This window comes from Adiantum capillus-veneris, chromosome 12 (assembly GCF_014529385.1).
Source record: "Adiantum capillus-veneris isolate H3 chromosome 12, ASM1452938v2, whole genome shotgun sequence".
Lineage (NCBI taxonomy): Eukaryota > Viridiplantae > Streptophyta > Polypodiopsida > Polypodiales > Pteridaceae > Adiantum > Adiantum capillus-veneris.
In genome coordinates, this window is record NC_140942.1 from 77644378 (window position 1) to 77659239 (window position 14862).

The 14862-nt window shown below is 43.0% G+C and overlaps 1 protein-coding gene across 4 annotated transcripts in view; it reads right to left on the minus strand.

Moving 5' to 3' along the window:
* Positions 1-816: 816 nt before the first annotated feature.
* The window catches only part of LOC147445988 (ubiquitin C-terminal hydrolase 13-like), a 45598-nt gene continuing 31552 nt past the window's right edge, over positions 817-14862 (minus strand). Inside the window, exons 20-32 of one of the 4 annotated variants that reach the window (XM_086525309.1) lie at positions 3701-3769; positions 3384-3494; positions 3159-3214; positions 2893-3085; positions 2695-2796; positions 2541-2612; positions 2358-2423; positions 2219-2284; positions 2037-2123; positions 1843-1956; positions 1665-1739; positions 1487-1576; positions 817-1395 (exon numbers count right to left, since the gene is read on the minus strand). In XM_086525309.1, the coding sequence (XP_086381435.1) occupies positions 1354-1395; positions 1487-1576; positions 1665-1739; positions 1843-1956; positions 2037-2123; positions 2219-2284; positions 2358-2423; positions 2541-2612; positions 2695-2796; positions 2893-3085; positions 3159-3214; positions 3384-3494; positions 3701-3769 (1143 nt within the window). In that variant the 3' untranslated portion in view covers positions 817-1353. The remainder of the gene's footprint in view (positions 1396-1486; positions 1577-1664; positions 1740-1842; positions 1957-2036; positions 2124-2218; positions 2285-2357; positions 2424-2540; positions 2613-2694; positions 2797-2892; positions 3086-3158; positions 3215-3383; positions 3495-3700; positions 3770-14862) is intronic. The other 3 variants (XM_086525311.1, XM_086525310.1, XM_086525312.1) reach the window with 3 other exon arrangements.

Consider the following 14862-nt stretch of genomic DNA (forward strand, 5'->3'; position numbering starts at 1 on the left):
ATGTAGAGAAATCTCACCTACAAAAAACTAGTGCAACATGGAATGTAACCCCAAGAAATCAAGAAACAAGCTAGTGCGTACCTTTTGTAAATACCATTAATCTTGATTTGTTTCTAAGTCTGATTCTCAATATGCAAACTGTAACCAATAAACAACATGCAGGACACTGCTCTTCACTTAGAAAATAGAAAAATGAAGAAAATATATAATTCCTTTTCTCTCGATCCCAACCAATACCGTGAATGTGGGTGTGCCTGTGCATGCGCAAGTGCACTGCACAAGCCAAGTAGCACAAACGATCGGGGATGAGGAAAATGCGGGTAAGCTTGCAGCACGCTATAGCAATTGCAGCTGTAGGTGGCACACCAACCTAACTAAAGGGCACAGCAGTGAAGGGGACAGCACCGACGCGCGGATGAGATTAGTTAAGGTGAAAAAGCATTGCGTCTGCAGATGGAATGAGGCAGGGTGCAAGGCATGAGGGTAAGACGAGGGTAAGAAAAATAGAGGTAATGCTCTCACCCGTAAATACCTTACCACACTGAATTAGGTGACAACCAAAAATTTGCACCCGTAAGTAACTACCTACTTTACAAAAATCAGAAAAAAAACTTTAAGCCACATTAATGGTAAAACTCAAAAAGCAGCCAAAACTTCGATTGTAAGCAGAATCTTCTACAAGCCCTGTAAGCCATCAATCTTCTCATGATATGTACATTGCGAAAACCAATCCGCGTTCAACAATCAAATATTCGTTGCCAATTTGCGTCCAACCAATGCTTCAAAGATTCACAAAGCACTTTCGCCAACACATCATCTTCAAGAAACATATATTCCTCATCCACCACGACGGAAAATCTACAAGAGTTTCTAGCCACCAAAAAAATGGCAGTGTTATTACATGCCCTCGACCCAGCCATCGAGTGCCTCTGCGGGCAAGAAAACCAACAGGTGTGGAAAAATTTTATAGAACTCATGTCTGCTGTTCCAGCTACAAGGCACTTGATGAGAGATGCCACTTTGCCTCTCCACTAAATTTCCTTAAGTGTTTCTCTATAGGAATCAAAAATGAGCAAATGCCCAGCACAATACCCGTATACGAAACTACATTGCAAAGATGGGATGTCTCATCCCAACCATAGGACGTACAATGCGATCATGGCACCTGTTGCACTCAGAAGATGCAACACTCCTCGACACTGCCAGCCATCCCATTTGGACACCACCATAATCAATGGCAATATATATATTACCTGAGACAGACCGGCTGTACATGTCCCTTCGCGGTGTCCAAAACAAGCCATGAATCATCACCTCTACAGAAGAACATATCTATCCATTTTTGTCCTTCCTTTAGTTGTAAATCTTCACAGGTTTCTCATAAGCATGTCGATTCTGCATCAACAAGAAACAAGCGACCAATAAATTTAATGTTTTAATATATTTTCACAAGATAAAGAGTTTTGCAAAAACTTCAACAGTTAACCTGGTTGGTCTGGTGAGATCTCTTGGGCGCAGTGTCCGTATGCTCTAATCCCAAGTAGTGCTCCCATGCACCATATGGGTCTCGCTTCTGCTAAACCAGGCATTCCGAGACTTACGACATGAAAGATGATTTTCATATTTCATAAAGCCAATTACTAAAAACAAACAAAATTGCTTACCAAAAAACGACTTGCAACAATATCCGTGTCCTGAAGGTAGTCAGGACGGCCTAGAGATACGAATGCAAATTTCCACTAGAAATTTGCACAAGCAGCCAAGTCACCGACTAATTGAGAAATCATAATTACAGACAACACTAACCACTCCATCTTTTTAAGGATTAGTTGCAAAAGCTACCTTGGAAAATTCTTCATCAGGTACTTGCAGCTTTTTCTTTAGACGCTCTTTCAAAGTAGCCAGCGTCTCATCTTCATGGACAACAATAAAAAAGGGCTCCCCAAAATTTTGAAGCTGCAACTAAGAGCAATTTCAGATCCAAAGTTGCTTTAAGGTCAAGAGCAAAAACATTAATTAAGAGGAGAGAAAGTTACCAGATGATTTTGCGCCGTATCTCGTGTAAAGTGATAGACATGAATTGCCCTGCTGTTAGGGCTCATCTGTAACTCCTCCTCAGGAATCTGTGCACTCAAAAAAAAAAGAATGGCTAAGAGCTACTATAGCACAGTACCAAGAAGAACCTCAAGGCTCACGTCCCCTCTTTTGGTATACAAACCTCTTCGGCTCGCAAGGTCCAATACTGATCATTAATATTTTCAATCTTCTCATTCACCGAAAAGACCTGCAGACCAGAGAAACATCACACTAGGGCTTTCATATACATAATCAGAAAATATAAAAGTCTGGCCTCTTGCCTTGTAAATCTTATGGTAGAAAACCTCTAGTATCCGAAGTTCAGCCTGCGGGCTCGACATCTCTACCTTTCAAAATTCAAGAAACATAAATACGTTATCTTGCATCACTCCTACTCACTTTGGCACATAGTTAACCAGTTAAGCATTCAGAAATGCTCGTATGGCAAGATAATAAAACCCTACTTTTCCTTTCAGCTCATTGATAACATCACCAATAGTACTCTGTTTTGGAAGCCTAATACTTAGGACAGAGACCTGCAATGATACACATAATAAAGCTTAAAAAGGTAGTCAAGTTATAACAATACAACCCTCTATAAATCTTTGGCTTCCACACCTCTTCAGTGCGATTGTTGTGAAATGCCACTTTCAATGTTTTCAAGCCCTGCAACTCTGGCAATGGTATATCCAATACCTCATAATACAGAATATCCGAGACCTGTAAAAAGGTAGCAGGATATAGGCACATAATAATCAAAATAGTATTTATTACTCAATCCAGAAAAACCAAACCCTAAATTGCAAATGATATAACCTCATCAAAAGGAACCTGGGTATAATGTACAAGCATGTCACTTAGCCGGTCAACACCACGATATTTGATCGGCTGTGGCTTTGGTTGTTGAGAGTAGCAGTTGTGTGCTGTTAGTCGGATTTTGGAGGGATCATCCACATTCAATTCAAGGGCGACTCTCTCAACGACATCATCATATGTATGCTGTTTCGACCTGTATCAATGATGTGTAAGTGACTAAGCAAGCAAATGCCCACACAAATATTTTGAGTATCGAAGAAACTCACAGCTCTACAAAAAAACCTTCTTCTTTTGGTGCCTCCAAGCGTCGGAAGTGCACAATCTTTCAAAGAGAAAAGACAATTAGAAAAATTAAGAGGGGCACAATTAGAAGACTTATTGTAGGAAAGAACCTGTGCTTCCAGTTTCAGGACTAGCCCTAAAACAAACATGCATGCTATCGAGCTTTTCCTTCAGAAATTTTATGATGTGGAAAAGGTTAAAGCTCTTACCTGCCTATTGTGCACATACTCCAAGAACGATGGAACATCAGGATATCTGTATCCTGCAATCTCTTCTTGAGAAGGAGACTTCTGGAAACAAATGATGTCACCATCTTCGAGCTATAGCAAAAAGTTCGATTAGAGAATCACAGCGAAGTATGTTCTAGAAGCCATTATTTCACTGTGTGTCCATCAATGATGTAACAAGAAACATGCAAACACCCTTGGCTTTCTATTCTAGAAATATTTTCAGAGTGACTGTATGAATCAAAGATTTAGTGACACGATCACACCAACCATTCCATCGAAGAGCACAAGTGAACTACCTGACAAGCTTTAAACGTCGTATTCTTGTCAATTGGTTCACACATAACATTTGGCTCAAATTTGATCTCCTGAATGACAGAATCGTGTTAGATCATAGACATAATCATGTAAAATTATTTATGCATCAATATAGAAGCCCTCCATAAATTTGAAACTAAGCACCTTATTTCCATAATAAACCCGATCGCATAGCCCAAAACAGTGACCAAAAGAAAATATGCATGCGTGTGTGCATTTTAGCCCCATTTATATGTATCATTTTACTTGCCCCAATCGTTCGATTTTCCCCCTCAGCTTTGTTTCCCCTAGAGATCAGGGGTTTCTCCACCTAGGGTTGTTTCTTGTAGTCTCGGTTCAGACATGCTTTGTAAATTGCAAATCTATTTCCTTTCATAATATAACACATACAAGCCCAACATTTTGAGAGAGAGAGAGAGAGAGAGAGAGAGCAGCCCAGAGTTTGCGACTGCCACTGTCCTTCACTCTGTCTACCGCATGAGCGTGAACTACATGCTCGATCTGCTACGTCACAATATGGTGGCATAGATGGCATGATCCACATTGGAGCCACTTGAGGGCTTGATTACCAATACATACACTAAAATCTCTACCATACAAAAAATGCTTCCAATACTTCAAAGAATGAATGCCACAGAGATGTTCCTTATTGCACACTAAGTAGTTCTTTTCTGCGTTTTTTAACTTCCTACCGAGAAATGCAATTGGACGCCCATGCTACTACAGCACAGCTCCTATGGCCACGTTGCTCACATCCATCCATACCTTGAAGGGGTCATCCCAAGAGGCGAGGATGAGACACGGAGCTTTAGTCAACGCTACCTTGAGAGCTTCAAAAGCCTCAACGGTCGCCTCAGGCAAGACGGCGCACTGACGAAGAGTTTTAACCCCTTTCAAAACATCATTGATTGGTGCATCAATGAGTGCAAAATTTTCTAAACGTGAACTTATCATATGCTGTTTTGGGTAAATCCCAATTACAAACCTATTCTACCTCTGCACGATCCAACTTGACACCATCTGCAGAGATGATATAGCCCATATAAGTAACCTCAATCAAACTTCTTAGCTACGATATGCAGCTGTCACTCATCTAAACGAGCTAAAATCTTCTCTACATCCCAATCATGCTTTTCCCATGATGCTAGAAAAATGAGAATGTTATCCTGAAAAATATACACACATATGCCGATCGTGTAATTACGGTTGAAAGTACCCACAACACACGTCAATCCAAAAGGCATAACAACATAGTCCCACTACCCCCGCATGGTCCAAAACGCGGTCTTGTAGATATCGCCCTTGAATACCCTCACCTAATGGTACCCACTCTTGAGATCCACTCTGCTGAAAACCTTAGCCCCATTGAGCATATCGAGAATATACTCAATGAGAGGCCTATGAAACTTATTCTCGATTGTCATCTTGTTGAGTGCCCTGTAATCTACATACAAACGCAAAGACCCATCTTTCTTGCGGACAAACAAAACAGGAGCAATAAAAGGACTTATACTACTTCGTATGAATCCCCTAGCCACCAACTCGTTAGCTGCCGCTCTGACTTCGATGCGATGATCCTCCGACCGCTCCAGAGGGAGACGGGTGGGAGATCATAATGCAAGAAACGATGCTCATACTTCTTAAACAAATCCAAGTATCATTTCGAATGCTAAGGTCTTGAGTCACTTGTATGGCATAAATAAATGTTGCTTAAGCTTCTCTACGTAGCTCGCGCTTAGCCTACACATGAGAGATTAGAGGCAAAGAATAGTGGCTTTGCTCATCGCAAATAATAACCACAGGAGAGAGGCATGTCTGAGAGAGAGTGAGCGAATTCATTCGTGGATTAAGTTCACAAAATCACTTTATGCCTAGAATCATATCATAGCAAGAGGAGCCACGACAAACTTGCGACGGAAAGATGCTTGCTAAACACAAACTAGCTCACTAGGACAGTCATGCATAATTGAAGAGTCCATGCCAAGAGCAAATCCAAAAACCTCAATGGGAGTGCCCTCTTCACAAAAGAATCGCTAATCTCATCATGCACACTGTAAGAATCAAAGAAAATCACAATACGCTCACCATTCACATGACCGTAACACTTAATGAGAGACTCATTAGGGTGATCCTAAACACTTGGGCCGCACTACCTTGTTCATGATCACCCTAAAAGAAGATGTGAGTTCTTTCTTAGAAGTTCGGTGATTCCTTGGGGCAATCTCCTTCCAGGTGACCGTTAGGTGACACGTAAAACATCTTCTTTCTTTACCATACTAATTCCTTCTTCAAGACTTAAACAACCTCCTACTATTCCTTTAGTAAATTTTCATCAGGTGTCAACTTAGGGGTTTTTTTAGTTTAGCCAGTCATTTGTTATCACTGTTAGGTGAAGGGTTAAGTGATTTAGCTGTAAAGGACAATTGAGAAGAAGAAAAATTGTCGTTGGTCTTACCATTGTTCTTACCACTCCATTGGTTATGAGGGTTCTGCGGGGCATTTGAAAATAACTTGTTCTCTTTAGGCTTACCTTTGTTATATTTCATTTCTTGCTTAAGAGCTATCCTGACGGCGGCATTGTAGTTAGTAAGGTTTAAGACTTCTACATCGTATTTGATATACTCATCAGAACAAAGAGGAAAGCCTCCTTGCAAGCCTACGCAATTGCACACCAATCTATAAAATACGGTTAGAAAAAGACATAACGGGAGTCCCAATTTTCTTGAGGCCTCTCCAATCCTCTTTCAACTGATCAAGGTATTGTGGTGGCATAAAAACCAGCCTTCGATTTGTCTTAGAAGTCGCCCCAACTGTAAGGCAATGGATCACCATCCGCGGCATGCTCAAGATGTTGGCCAACTCTGATTCTTGCCGAGCTTCATACCAATTAATGGCATCATCGACAGATACATGGCAACAGTCAAAACTTTACTATTACTATTTTTATTGTCAGTAGCAAAATAAGCGTTGATTTTATGTAACCAAGAATAAATAATTGATACATCCATCCTACCATCATACTTACTCGAAGTCATTTTTTCAATAACTTGATTGTTAGTTGCCCTCTCTACCTAGCCTACGCCATGACTCGTCGGCCTCCTTGAGTGGATCGCTCTTCGAGGAGAGCACGTGGAGAGCCAAGTCTCACATGTGTTGGTCTCGTAACACTAGCTCCTTAGCTACCCTCTTCTCTTCAACCACTCTGCATTGAGCTCAGCGTTCCCTTTCTAGACCCATGTGTTCCCTTTCCACGGCGACTTGTTGAGCCTCCTTTTTCTTTTTGGCTTCCGCTCGTTGAGCTTCCTTTTCCCTTTTGACTACAGCTCGCTAAGTTTCCTTTTCCCTTTCAACTTCAGCTCGCTTCCCTTCCCTTTCTCTTTCGGCTACAGCTCACATCATCTCCACCATGGACTTTACCAAAGCCTCCATTGACTTTGATACAATCCGTGGCGTAGATGGGGATGGGGAAGAATCTAGAAATGGTCCTCCTGGTGCAGAAACTTCTTCTCCAATACCACTCTCATCAACATGAGGCAAAGTACCCATTCCGCTTCCGATGATGACCATGCAATGAGTATTGGGGTACTTGGGGTTCCTAGTACTTGGGATTCTTGGTACTTGTTATTGCTTGCAATCTACGTTTAAGAAGGCTTTTCTCTTACCCAACTCCTTGCGAGTGCACCCCTTGGCGACCTTGAGCTCCCAACAAGGTTGCTTTTTCCAACCTCATGTTGATTGGTATGCCCAACACGCCCAAGTGGTCTTGGGTTACGTGCGATCTCAAACGAGCAAAAAAAAAATTTGTAGTTCTTTTATGGCTTAATGGCCCTTCACATTGAGCGATGGAGAAGGGAGAGCGCGAACGATGCGCGATGGACTAAGAGTGGGAGAGGGTGGGAGTGTCTAGTAAGTCCAAGACAAGGACACGAATATTCTCTAAGAAAATAAATCTGAGAGAGGTTCTTTAGATTCTTTTCTTAAGTGGTGATACCGAACATACCAAAGAGCTCTGACACCAATGTTATGTGCACCGAAAGTGATTGATGGTGAATGCTACAGACGTGTGCTCAGTGCGCACTAAAGATTCCTTTTACTTCAAGAGAGAGGTGCACTAGACTAGAGAGAGAAGAAAATGATTTTGTGAGTCAATGTTTTGTGAGTTATAGAGAGAGAAGAAGACTAACACCAAATGGGGGATTTGGTGTACACTACAGATGTGTGCTCAATGCGTACTAAAGGTTCCTTTTACCTCAAGAGATGTGCACTAAACTATAGAGAGAAGAGCATGATTCTGTGAGTCAATGTTCTGTGAGTGATAGAGAGAGAAGAAGACTTAACACAAAATGGGGTCCCAAACCGCCCTCCAAAGGTTCCCCTCTATCGCTAGAGAGGTATTTGCTTTAATGCACACATGCTAATACAATGGATCTAGATGCTAACATGCTTATGGGATCTTGCGATAGATGCTTGAATCTGTGAGGCTTAGGGCTGACGACAAAAAAACGCTAGGGCTGATCTACCTTAGATCTACAAACTGACAATAAGGCTATGGCTGAAATCTGCAATTAATGATAAGGGATGGCTGAAAACCGAAAACGCTGAGTTGATCTGCTCTTGCAGGGAAGATCTCCTAGTGCTGCTGGTGTAAAAATGTTGAAGGGCTGACTGAACATGCAAACACTCCAAGGTCTTGATGGCAGAAATGCCACGAAATGCTTGTGCTCATGGACTTGTATTGTAGGTATTGCTTCTCTGCTTGGAAAGGAGACCCCTAGGTCAATATTGTCAGATTGAGCCCCCACAACTTGATAAAAATGATGCTATTAAATCACTTATTAATAAGTTTATGAACTACTGATAAGAGGTGCTTCTTATGCAATTATTACCTAGGCTTGGTACTAAAGGTGTTGTACGAGAACACCCCCCAGTGTCTATACCTAGCAGACACTAGTTGTGGTCATGTGCAATCATGAGCACAATCAAAGGATACGCAGCTACTCTAAAGTGCCTCGACGTGCATGTCTTGCGTACAAGCTCACAAGGGTGCTAGAATCTAGGTTGTCCTAAACCCTAGAGATAGGAGTTACAACTAGTTCACATGCACATAGGGTTAGATGTGCACGAGACAGTGGCGCTATACAGACAAGCTCATTGGTACTTGTCCGGCAAGCTACTCTGGCCCTCCCCCACGCATGCTTTTACTTTAATTCCCATGTGAATGTGAATCATTTTAACCAAAGTTTTCTTTTATTACCCAAGTGTAAAAAGCAACCTTTTTGAGTTAGCTTTTGGGCCCTACGAGCTATAAATGTCGATGATTGCACTCGACAATTGGTCACTCAATTGTAGAGTATTATCAAAGAAATACCGCCGAGGCATACGACTTGGGTACCCGTGCTTCTGAGAGGGGAGACCACCCCTTTGTGTCTTGAGTCAAATATCCTTCCAAGTTCAATTGCTCTTTTGAGTTCAATTTGGTGTTGTTGCAAAAAATTTACCGCCCCATTGGGTTACATGTGGCATTTTGATTATTGAATTGTTGTAGATTTAAGAACCATACTCTGTAATTCTTCCATCTTTAGTGACAAGGGACTTACGAATGTACTTCTAATAACTCAAAAGTGTAAAACCGAAAAGAGACTTGAAGATCTAGGTGTCCACTCTTGCATCCTCCGATTTTCCTCATCCACACCAAGTATCTCCTACACTATATAGGCTCTTTTTAGGTTAAGTGGAAATGGGCTATAAAATTAAATCTAGGTGGCTGCTTGGCTGGAAAAATATTAGGACTCATTCAAGCCACTTATGGCTCTAATAGACTTGGACACTCCAAATCAAAGATCAACTGCAGAGAGAGAGAGAGAGAGAGAGAGAGAGAGAGAGAGAGAGAGAGAGAGAGAGAGAGAGAGAGAGAGAGAGAGAATGTCGCGTGCACATCGCTCTGTGTGCCACAAGGACATGCTTCATCGACTTCCAAAGCCAATTTTCCACCTATCCCTAGATAGGAGTGTCTAGAATCCTAGGGAATTAGTACCGACAATTTTGTGAGCCTGTTCACAAGACCTGCATGTCCAGACGAGTCATTAGATTGGGTTTTCCAGTTTGAAACCCTCTTGTATAAATGAATTTACAAGTGTTTTGGCAGATGTTGTTACACTACAGCAGGCACCTTGCATGACCTGCAAGTAGTTTTAGGTTAGAGGAATCCAATGAGCCATTCCCCGCGTCAATCGGATTCTTGGATTGGCAGATGTATGACAGTTTCAGCCAGAAACTTAGCTCTCGTCAAACTTATTATTAAATCATTTTAATGATTTAATTTATAAGAATTTGACAGAAGTTTTGCCCCACCTAAGCCTCAAGGAATTCTTGAGCCCAGTATTCCAAAACCTTTGGTAGTAGTTGTCACGAGGCTATGGCAACCACTAACCTTAGTTGTTGGTTTCTTATCCTTGATTTTTATTTAATTTTTGGGACCCTCTTTTTGAAGTCACAAATGGCCGAACATTGGTGGCCAGTGAGAAGAGCAAGTCGCCACGAGATGGGGCCAGTCTCGGCACAAGAAAGTTGGGCCAGTCGGCACTGGAATCTGAGCAGTTAAAGGGTGTCTAGGCTCAATTCAAAGTCATTTAGGCCCCTCGCTACACTTTATAAGTCGGTGGGTACTAGGAATTTAACTCAAAAAAGGCAAAGTGGACACTTGGCTGCTCCAAGCTGATTTTGCCAGATCTGCATGAAGAGGGGGAGCCCAAATTGAGAGAAGGGCTGATTTGCTTCATTATGTGTACTGTGTGTTAGTAGTGGGTGCAGATGATCACACCTTTAATAAGCTTGCCTTCTCCCTTGCTCTATGTAGCACGATGATTCCGCTCCCGTGCATCTTTCTCCCCCTTTGAATACAGAAACGTGATGCCCCGCTTGAGGGCTTTTCATCTGTATGTACGGTAGTGTGGGTTCATGCGAAATTGCCGAGGCAAGAGCCTCTTGCACAGGTACTGGATCAGCTAGTTGCTACTCCCCCGCAGGTATAGGTGAATTCATAGAGGCTTCGCACGAGAAATCTTGTCCAATTCAAAGGGCAAGTAGCCCTACAACTACGAGAGCTCAAGCACTTGCTACGGATGCGACTGGCGCGCGAAACGGAGCCCGAAACAGTGAATTACAGCCTACTGTGTATTTTTGCAGGTTTAGGGTTTCGGCCCTAATTGATCCCTAATACACCCAAGAGCTTCGGGGAAGTGATGGGATCATTGTACAGGCGATCTCGTGCATTTTCAGGGCAGAAAACAGAGAATTCAGCGTGCTGCAAATTCTCACCAGGTTTGGGAAAGTGTTCGTATGCGCCAGGAAAGTCACCTTTGGCATGGGGATTTCCCTGTGAAGCCTCCTACTGCAGTAATGCTGCCGAAATCGGGCTAGAGTAGGCCAATTTCAGCCGCGGGTAAAAGCGGGACAGCTGGTAGAAACTTGCAGGTTTTCTCCCATGTTTTATAAGAATAAGAAAATACCGAAAGGGACGCCGGTCTTTGGGGCCTACAGGGTGTCGTTGTTTGCTTAGAAGCGCTCTAGCTGCCAGGCCGTGGTTTGTTTGAAGTGTTAATTCCAACCACAGGTTTCTTCATGATTAGTGAAGTTCCTTTGTGTCGTAAAGTTCAAGTAAAGTTTAACAGTGTAAAGATCGGGTGAAAGCTAAACAGGCCGGTTTCAATAGTCATCCAATGTGTCTTAGTCATTCTCGGATGATGCCAAGCCATGATGACATCTTCTTCATATTCTTCTGATATCCAAGTTGACATGAAAATTTTCTTGAATTTTATCCATGTCCTAGGTGCTTCTCTACGTAACAACAAAGTAGACCACCATGACTGTGCAATTCCTTTCAAGTAAGATGTCGGCCTTTGCAATCCGAGAATTCACCTCCGTATAAACTCCGAGGCTCGATAGGCCTCCTCGTAGCCTGAGAACATGTCAAACGGCCTGACCCCCTTCCTTGAACTCCTTTGTCTTCTTGCTCATCCATTCATTGTCAGAAGAGGACGACCTCTCCTCCTCTCACCTGCTAGATGGCCTCCCATGCCTTCTAGTCTTTTTCAGAAATCTACTTTTCTTGCTTTTTCTCTGCTTCTTCCGCCTTTTCTCGTCCTTATTGGAACCAGAGGACAACAAACTGTCGAAACTCTCTAAAGACGAAAGAAAAAACTCGGTCATCCTCGAAATGAACACGCTTCTTAGATCTGCTTGCCACCTCGAAAGTCGACTTTTGGGCCAAATAATGGGAAAATCCATCGATTTCTTCTTCTTCCGAGAGTGCTTTAAGTCTTTTATTAACTAGTTTATCTTCTTTTCAAGAGCTCTCTCCAGCTCTTTCTGCGACTGCAGTTTCCACTTTTTTTGCACCCACCTTGTCTCTCCGCTTCCTTCGGAACTTCAAAAGAGAATCAATGGCCTCTAGCCACTCGAGTCATAGCTTTTCCATACGTCAACCACACGATGGACGCACACGGGTATGAAAGTACGGAATAAGTACAAATCCGACTACCCAGAAATTCCACACATCAGATAGCCTACTACATGTGGAGAGATGGAGCCTCAAAGTAATGAAGTAGCCTCCAAACAAAAAGGAGTCAGGACTGTAGAAGCAAGTCAAGGGGATGTACGGCTGAGCAACCATACGTGTACCAAAAAAACTATGTCTCGAGTGAATCTCATCCATTGGCTAAGCCTTCAGATGCTTCACATATTTTGGGTTCTTTAAGTACTTCATCAATCTTTTTACACACTTGTCAACTTGCCGTTGACATTTGTACTCCACTCGAGCAAAGTTCTCCGACAGAAATTTGTCCAAATCTTCGTTGTTTTCTTCGGGTCTCGCGTCAGGCTTCAACTTTTCTTCACCTCCCTGCAGAGAGGTGTTGTCTCTGTCACATTCTCCACGAGAACCAATGTGTTGCATAAGGGATCGAATCATCCATAGAAGAACCGTTTCGAGTTTTAATATCACTGTTATAGACTGACACTCCAAGAGAGAAATCAATAGCAACACACGAGAGGAAACTGCAAAATCACTGAACTTGACAAGAAAGAGAGAGAAAAGGAGAGTCGACATGGGACAACAGAGTTCCTCCCAAGCATGCACTAGCCCCAAACACGGGCACCCCTTCCGGTGTTTCTTTATTATGAGCCGCAACAATACAACTCCCGAGGGTCCTCTTCTCTCACTCTGCGTCCAGATGCTCTAGAAAGTGAGAGGCCAAAAGGTCTTTATAAACTTACAAGGGATGCCCAAAAGCAAAGCCCCAAAAGCACTTCCCCCAAAGGCATTTTCTCTCAAAAGCTAGCGCCACGAACTGCCAAAAACTGCCAACAAAAATTGCAGAAATCCTTACAACTTGCCACGTGGCACAACCAACGCAAAACGCAGAAATTATGTACAATCCTACCATGTCAACATCCATACGGCTGCCACGTCAACATGTCATTCGGAGGTGGCTCGACTATACAAAATTTTCGTGTTTTGCGCTGGTTGTGCCACGTGGCAAGTTGTACGGATTTTTACTGTCACGTGACACATCCCAACCCTATGTGTCCGTGGACAAGCTACACCACAGTAGGGTTCAGTCAAGTTCAGTCAAGTCTAGAGTAGCAGTGATCTGGCACTTTTGTGAGTCTATTCGTAGACCGTGCATGCCCACTCACTTAGCATAGATGCATATCCTCCGATTGCACACAGCATGATCATCGGAATTCCCATCAGAATCCATTAGCATCAGTTAGGGGAATTTTCCAGTGCATTTAGCCTATTTTCCTATTTATTGGTATTTTCACTTATTATTTTTAAGTGACTTTCCAACAAAAGTAGGTAGGGCAATTTTGCTAAGTTTCTATATAAGCAAACCCAAGTTAGTTCTAAATGGCAGAAGAGGCAGCGGGAGCACCTTGCTCAACAGGCAACTTCTCAGCAAGACCAACCCTCGCGACTACTCTGGTGTTTTCTCCATAGAAGACCTAGCGTTTTTTGCATCAGATCAGCCTTGGCGATTTGTGCACAACAGATCAGCCCCGGCGTCATCACGACACAGCAGATCAGCCTAGCGTTTTTGCATTTGCAGAACCCCGGCAACAGGACCAATTTCAGCCCCTGGCGTTTTTGGATTTCAGCAGCAAATTAAGACCGGCATTATTCACCTAAAGTGTAGCAGATTCAACCCGTAAAGATCATCAGTTTTCAGCTCTAAGAAACATCATTTTTCAGCCAAGAAAACGCAGCCAAAACAGTCATTTTCAGCCACCGAAAAAGTCCCGAAATTCAGCGATTAGAAGATCTCAGATTTCAGCCATCGTCGTCGTCGTCGTCACCGTCGTCGTCGTCGACATAGACCAAGTTGCATAGTCCATTGCATACGCATTGTACACCTTTGTGCAATCAAAGAATAGACGACTCTCGCCGACGAGAGTGGGGCCTTCGGAGGAGGGTTTTACAAACCTCTCGGTGTCCTTCTCTCAGTCTCATTCATTTGCACGCACAATATCCACTCACTTTGTTCGTGATCATAGCACTCTCCACAAGACGGAAAGCTCTCTCTTTCCCTAAGAACTAAAAGGAACCTTGAGCAGTAAAGATCACTAATCTTGAGAAAAAACAACATTCATTCCGCTGCACCTAACATTGGTATCATAGCTTTGGAAGTGTTCTGCATTACTCAAGGAAAGAACCACAATAATTTTTTTTGCTTCTTGTGATCGCACGAACCCAAGTTTACTTGGGCGTGGCGATTCCTAATCGTGTTTTGTTGAAGAGTGACAGGAATCCCAAGAAAGAAGGGCTTGTCCAGCCTCCCCTTGTGTCTCTTTTCACTCATTGAGAGCGGACCGTGCACTTAGCGGCCGGCCAATCGACGTGACGTGGGAAAAAGCAACCTTGGTGTGAGTGCAAGGCCTCCAAGGGGTGCGCCCGCAGAAAAGGGTAGAACTCGAGTGAAGAGAAGACCCTTCTCAACGCGATTTGCAAGCGAAAGAACACCTCAAGAACCCAAGATTCTCACGAATCAAGGACCTCAAGAACCTCAAGAACCCAAGATTCTCACGAATCAAGGACCTCAAGACCCTCAAGAACCCAAGTTCCTTGTGAACTTAAGAACCCAAG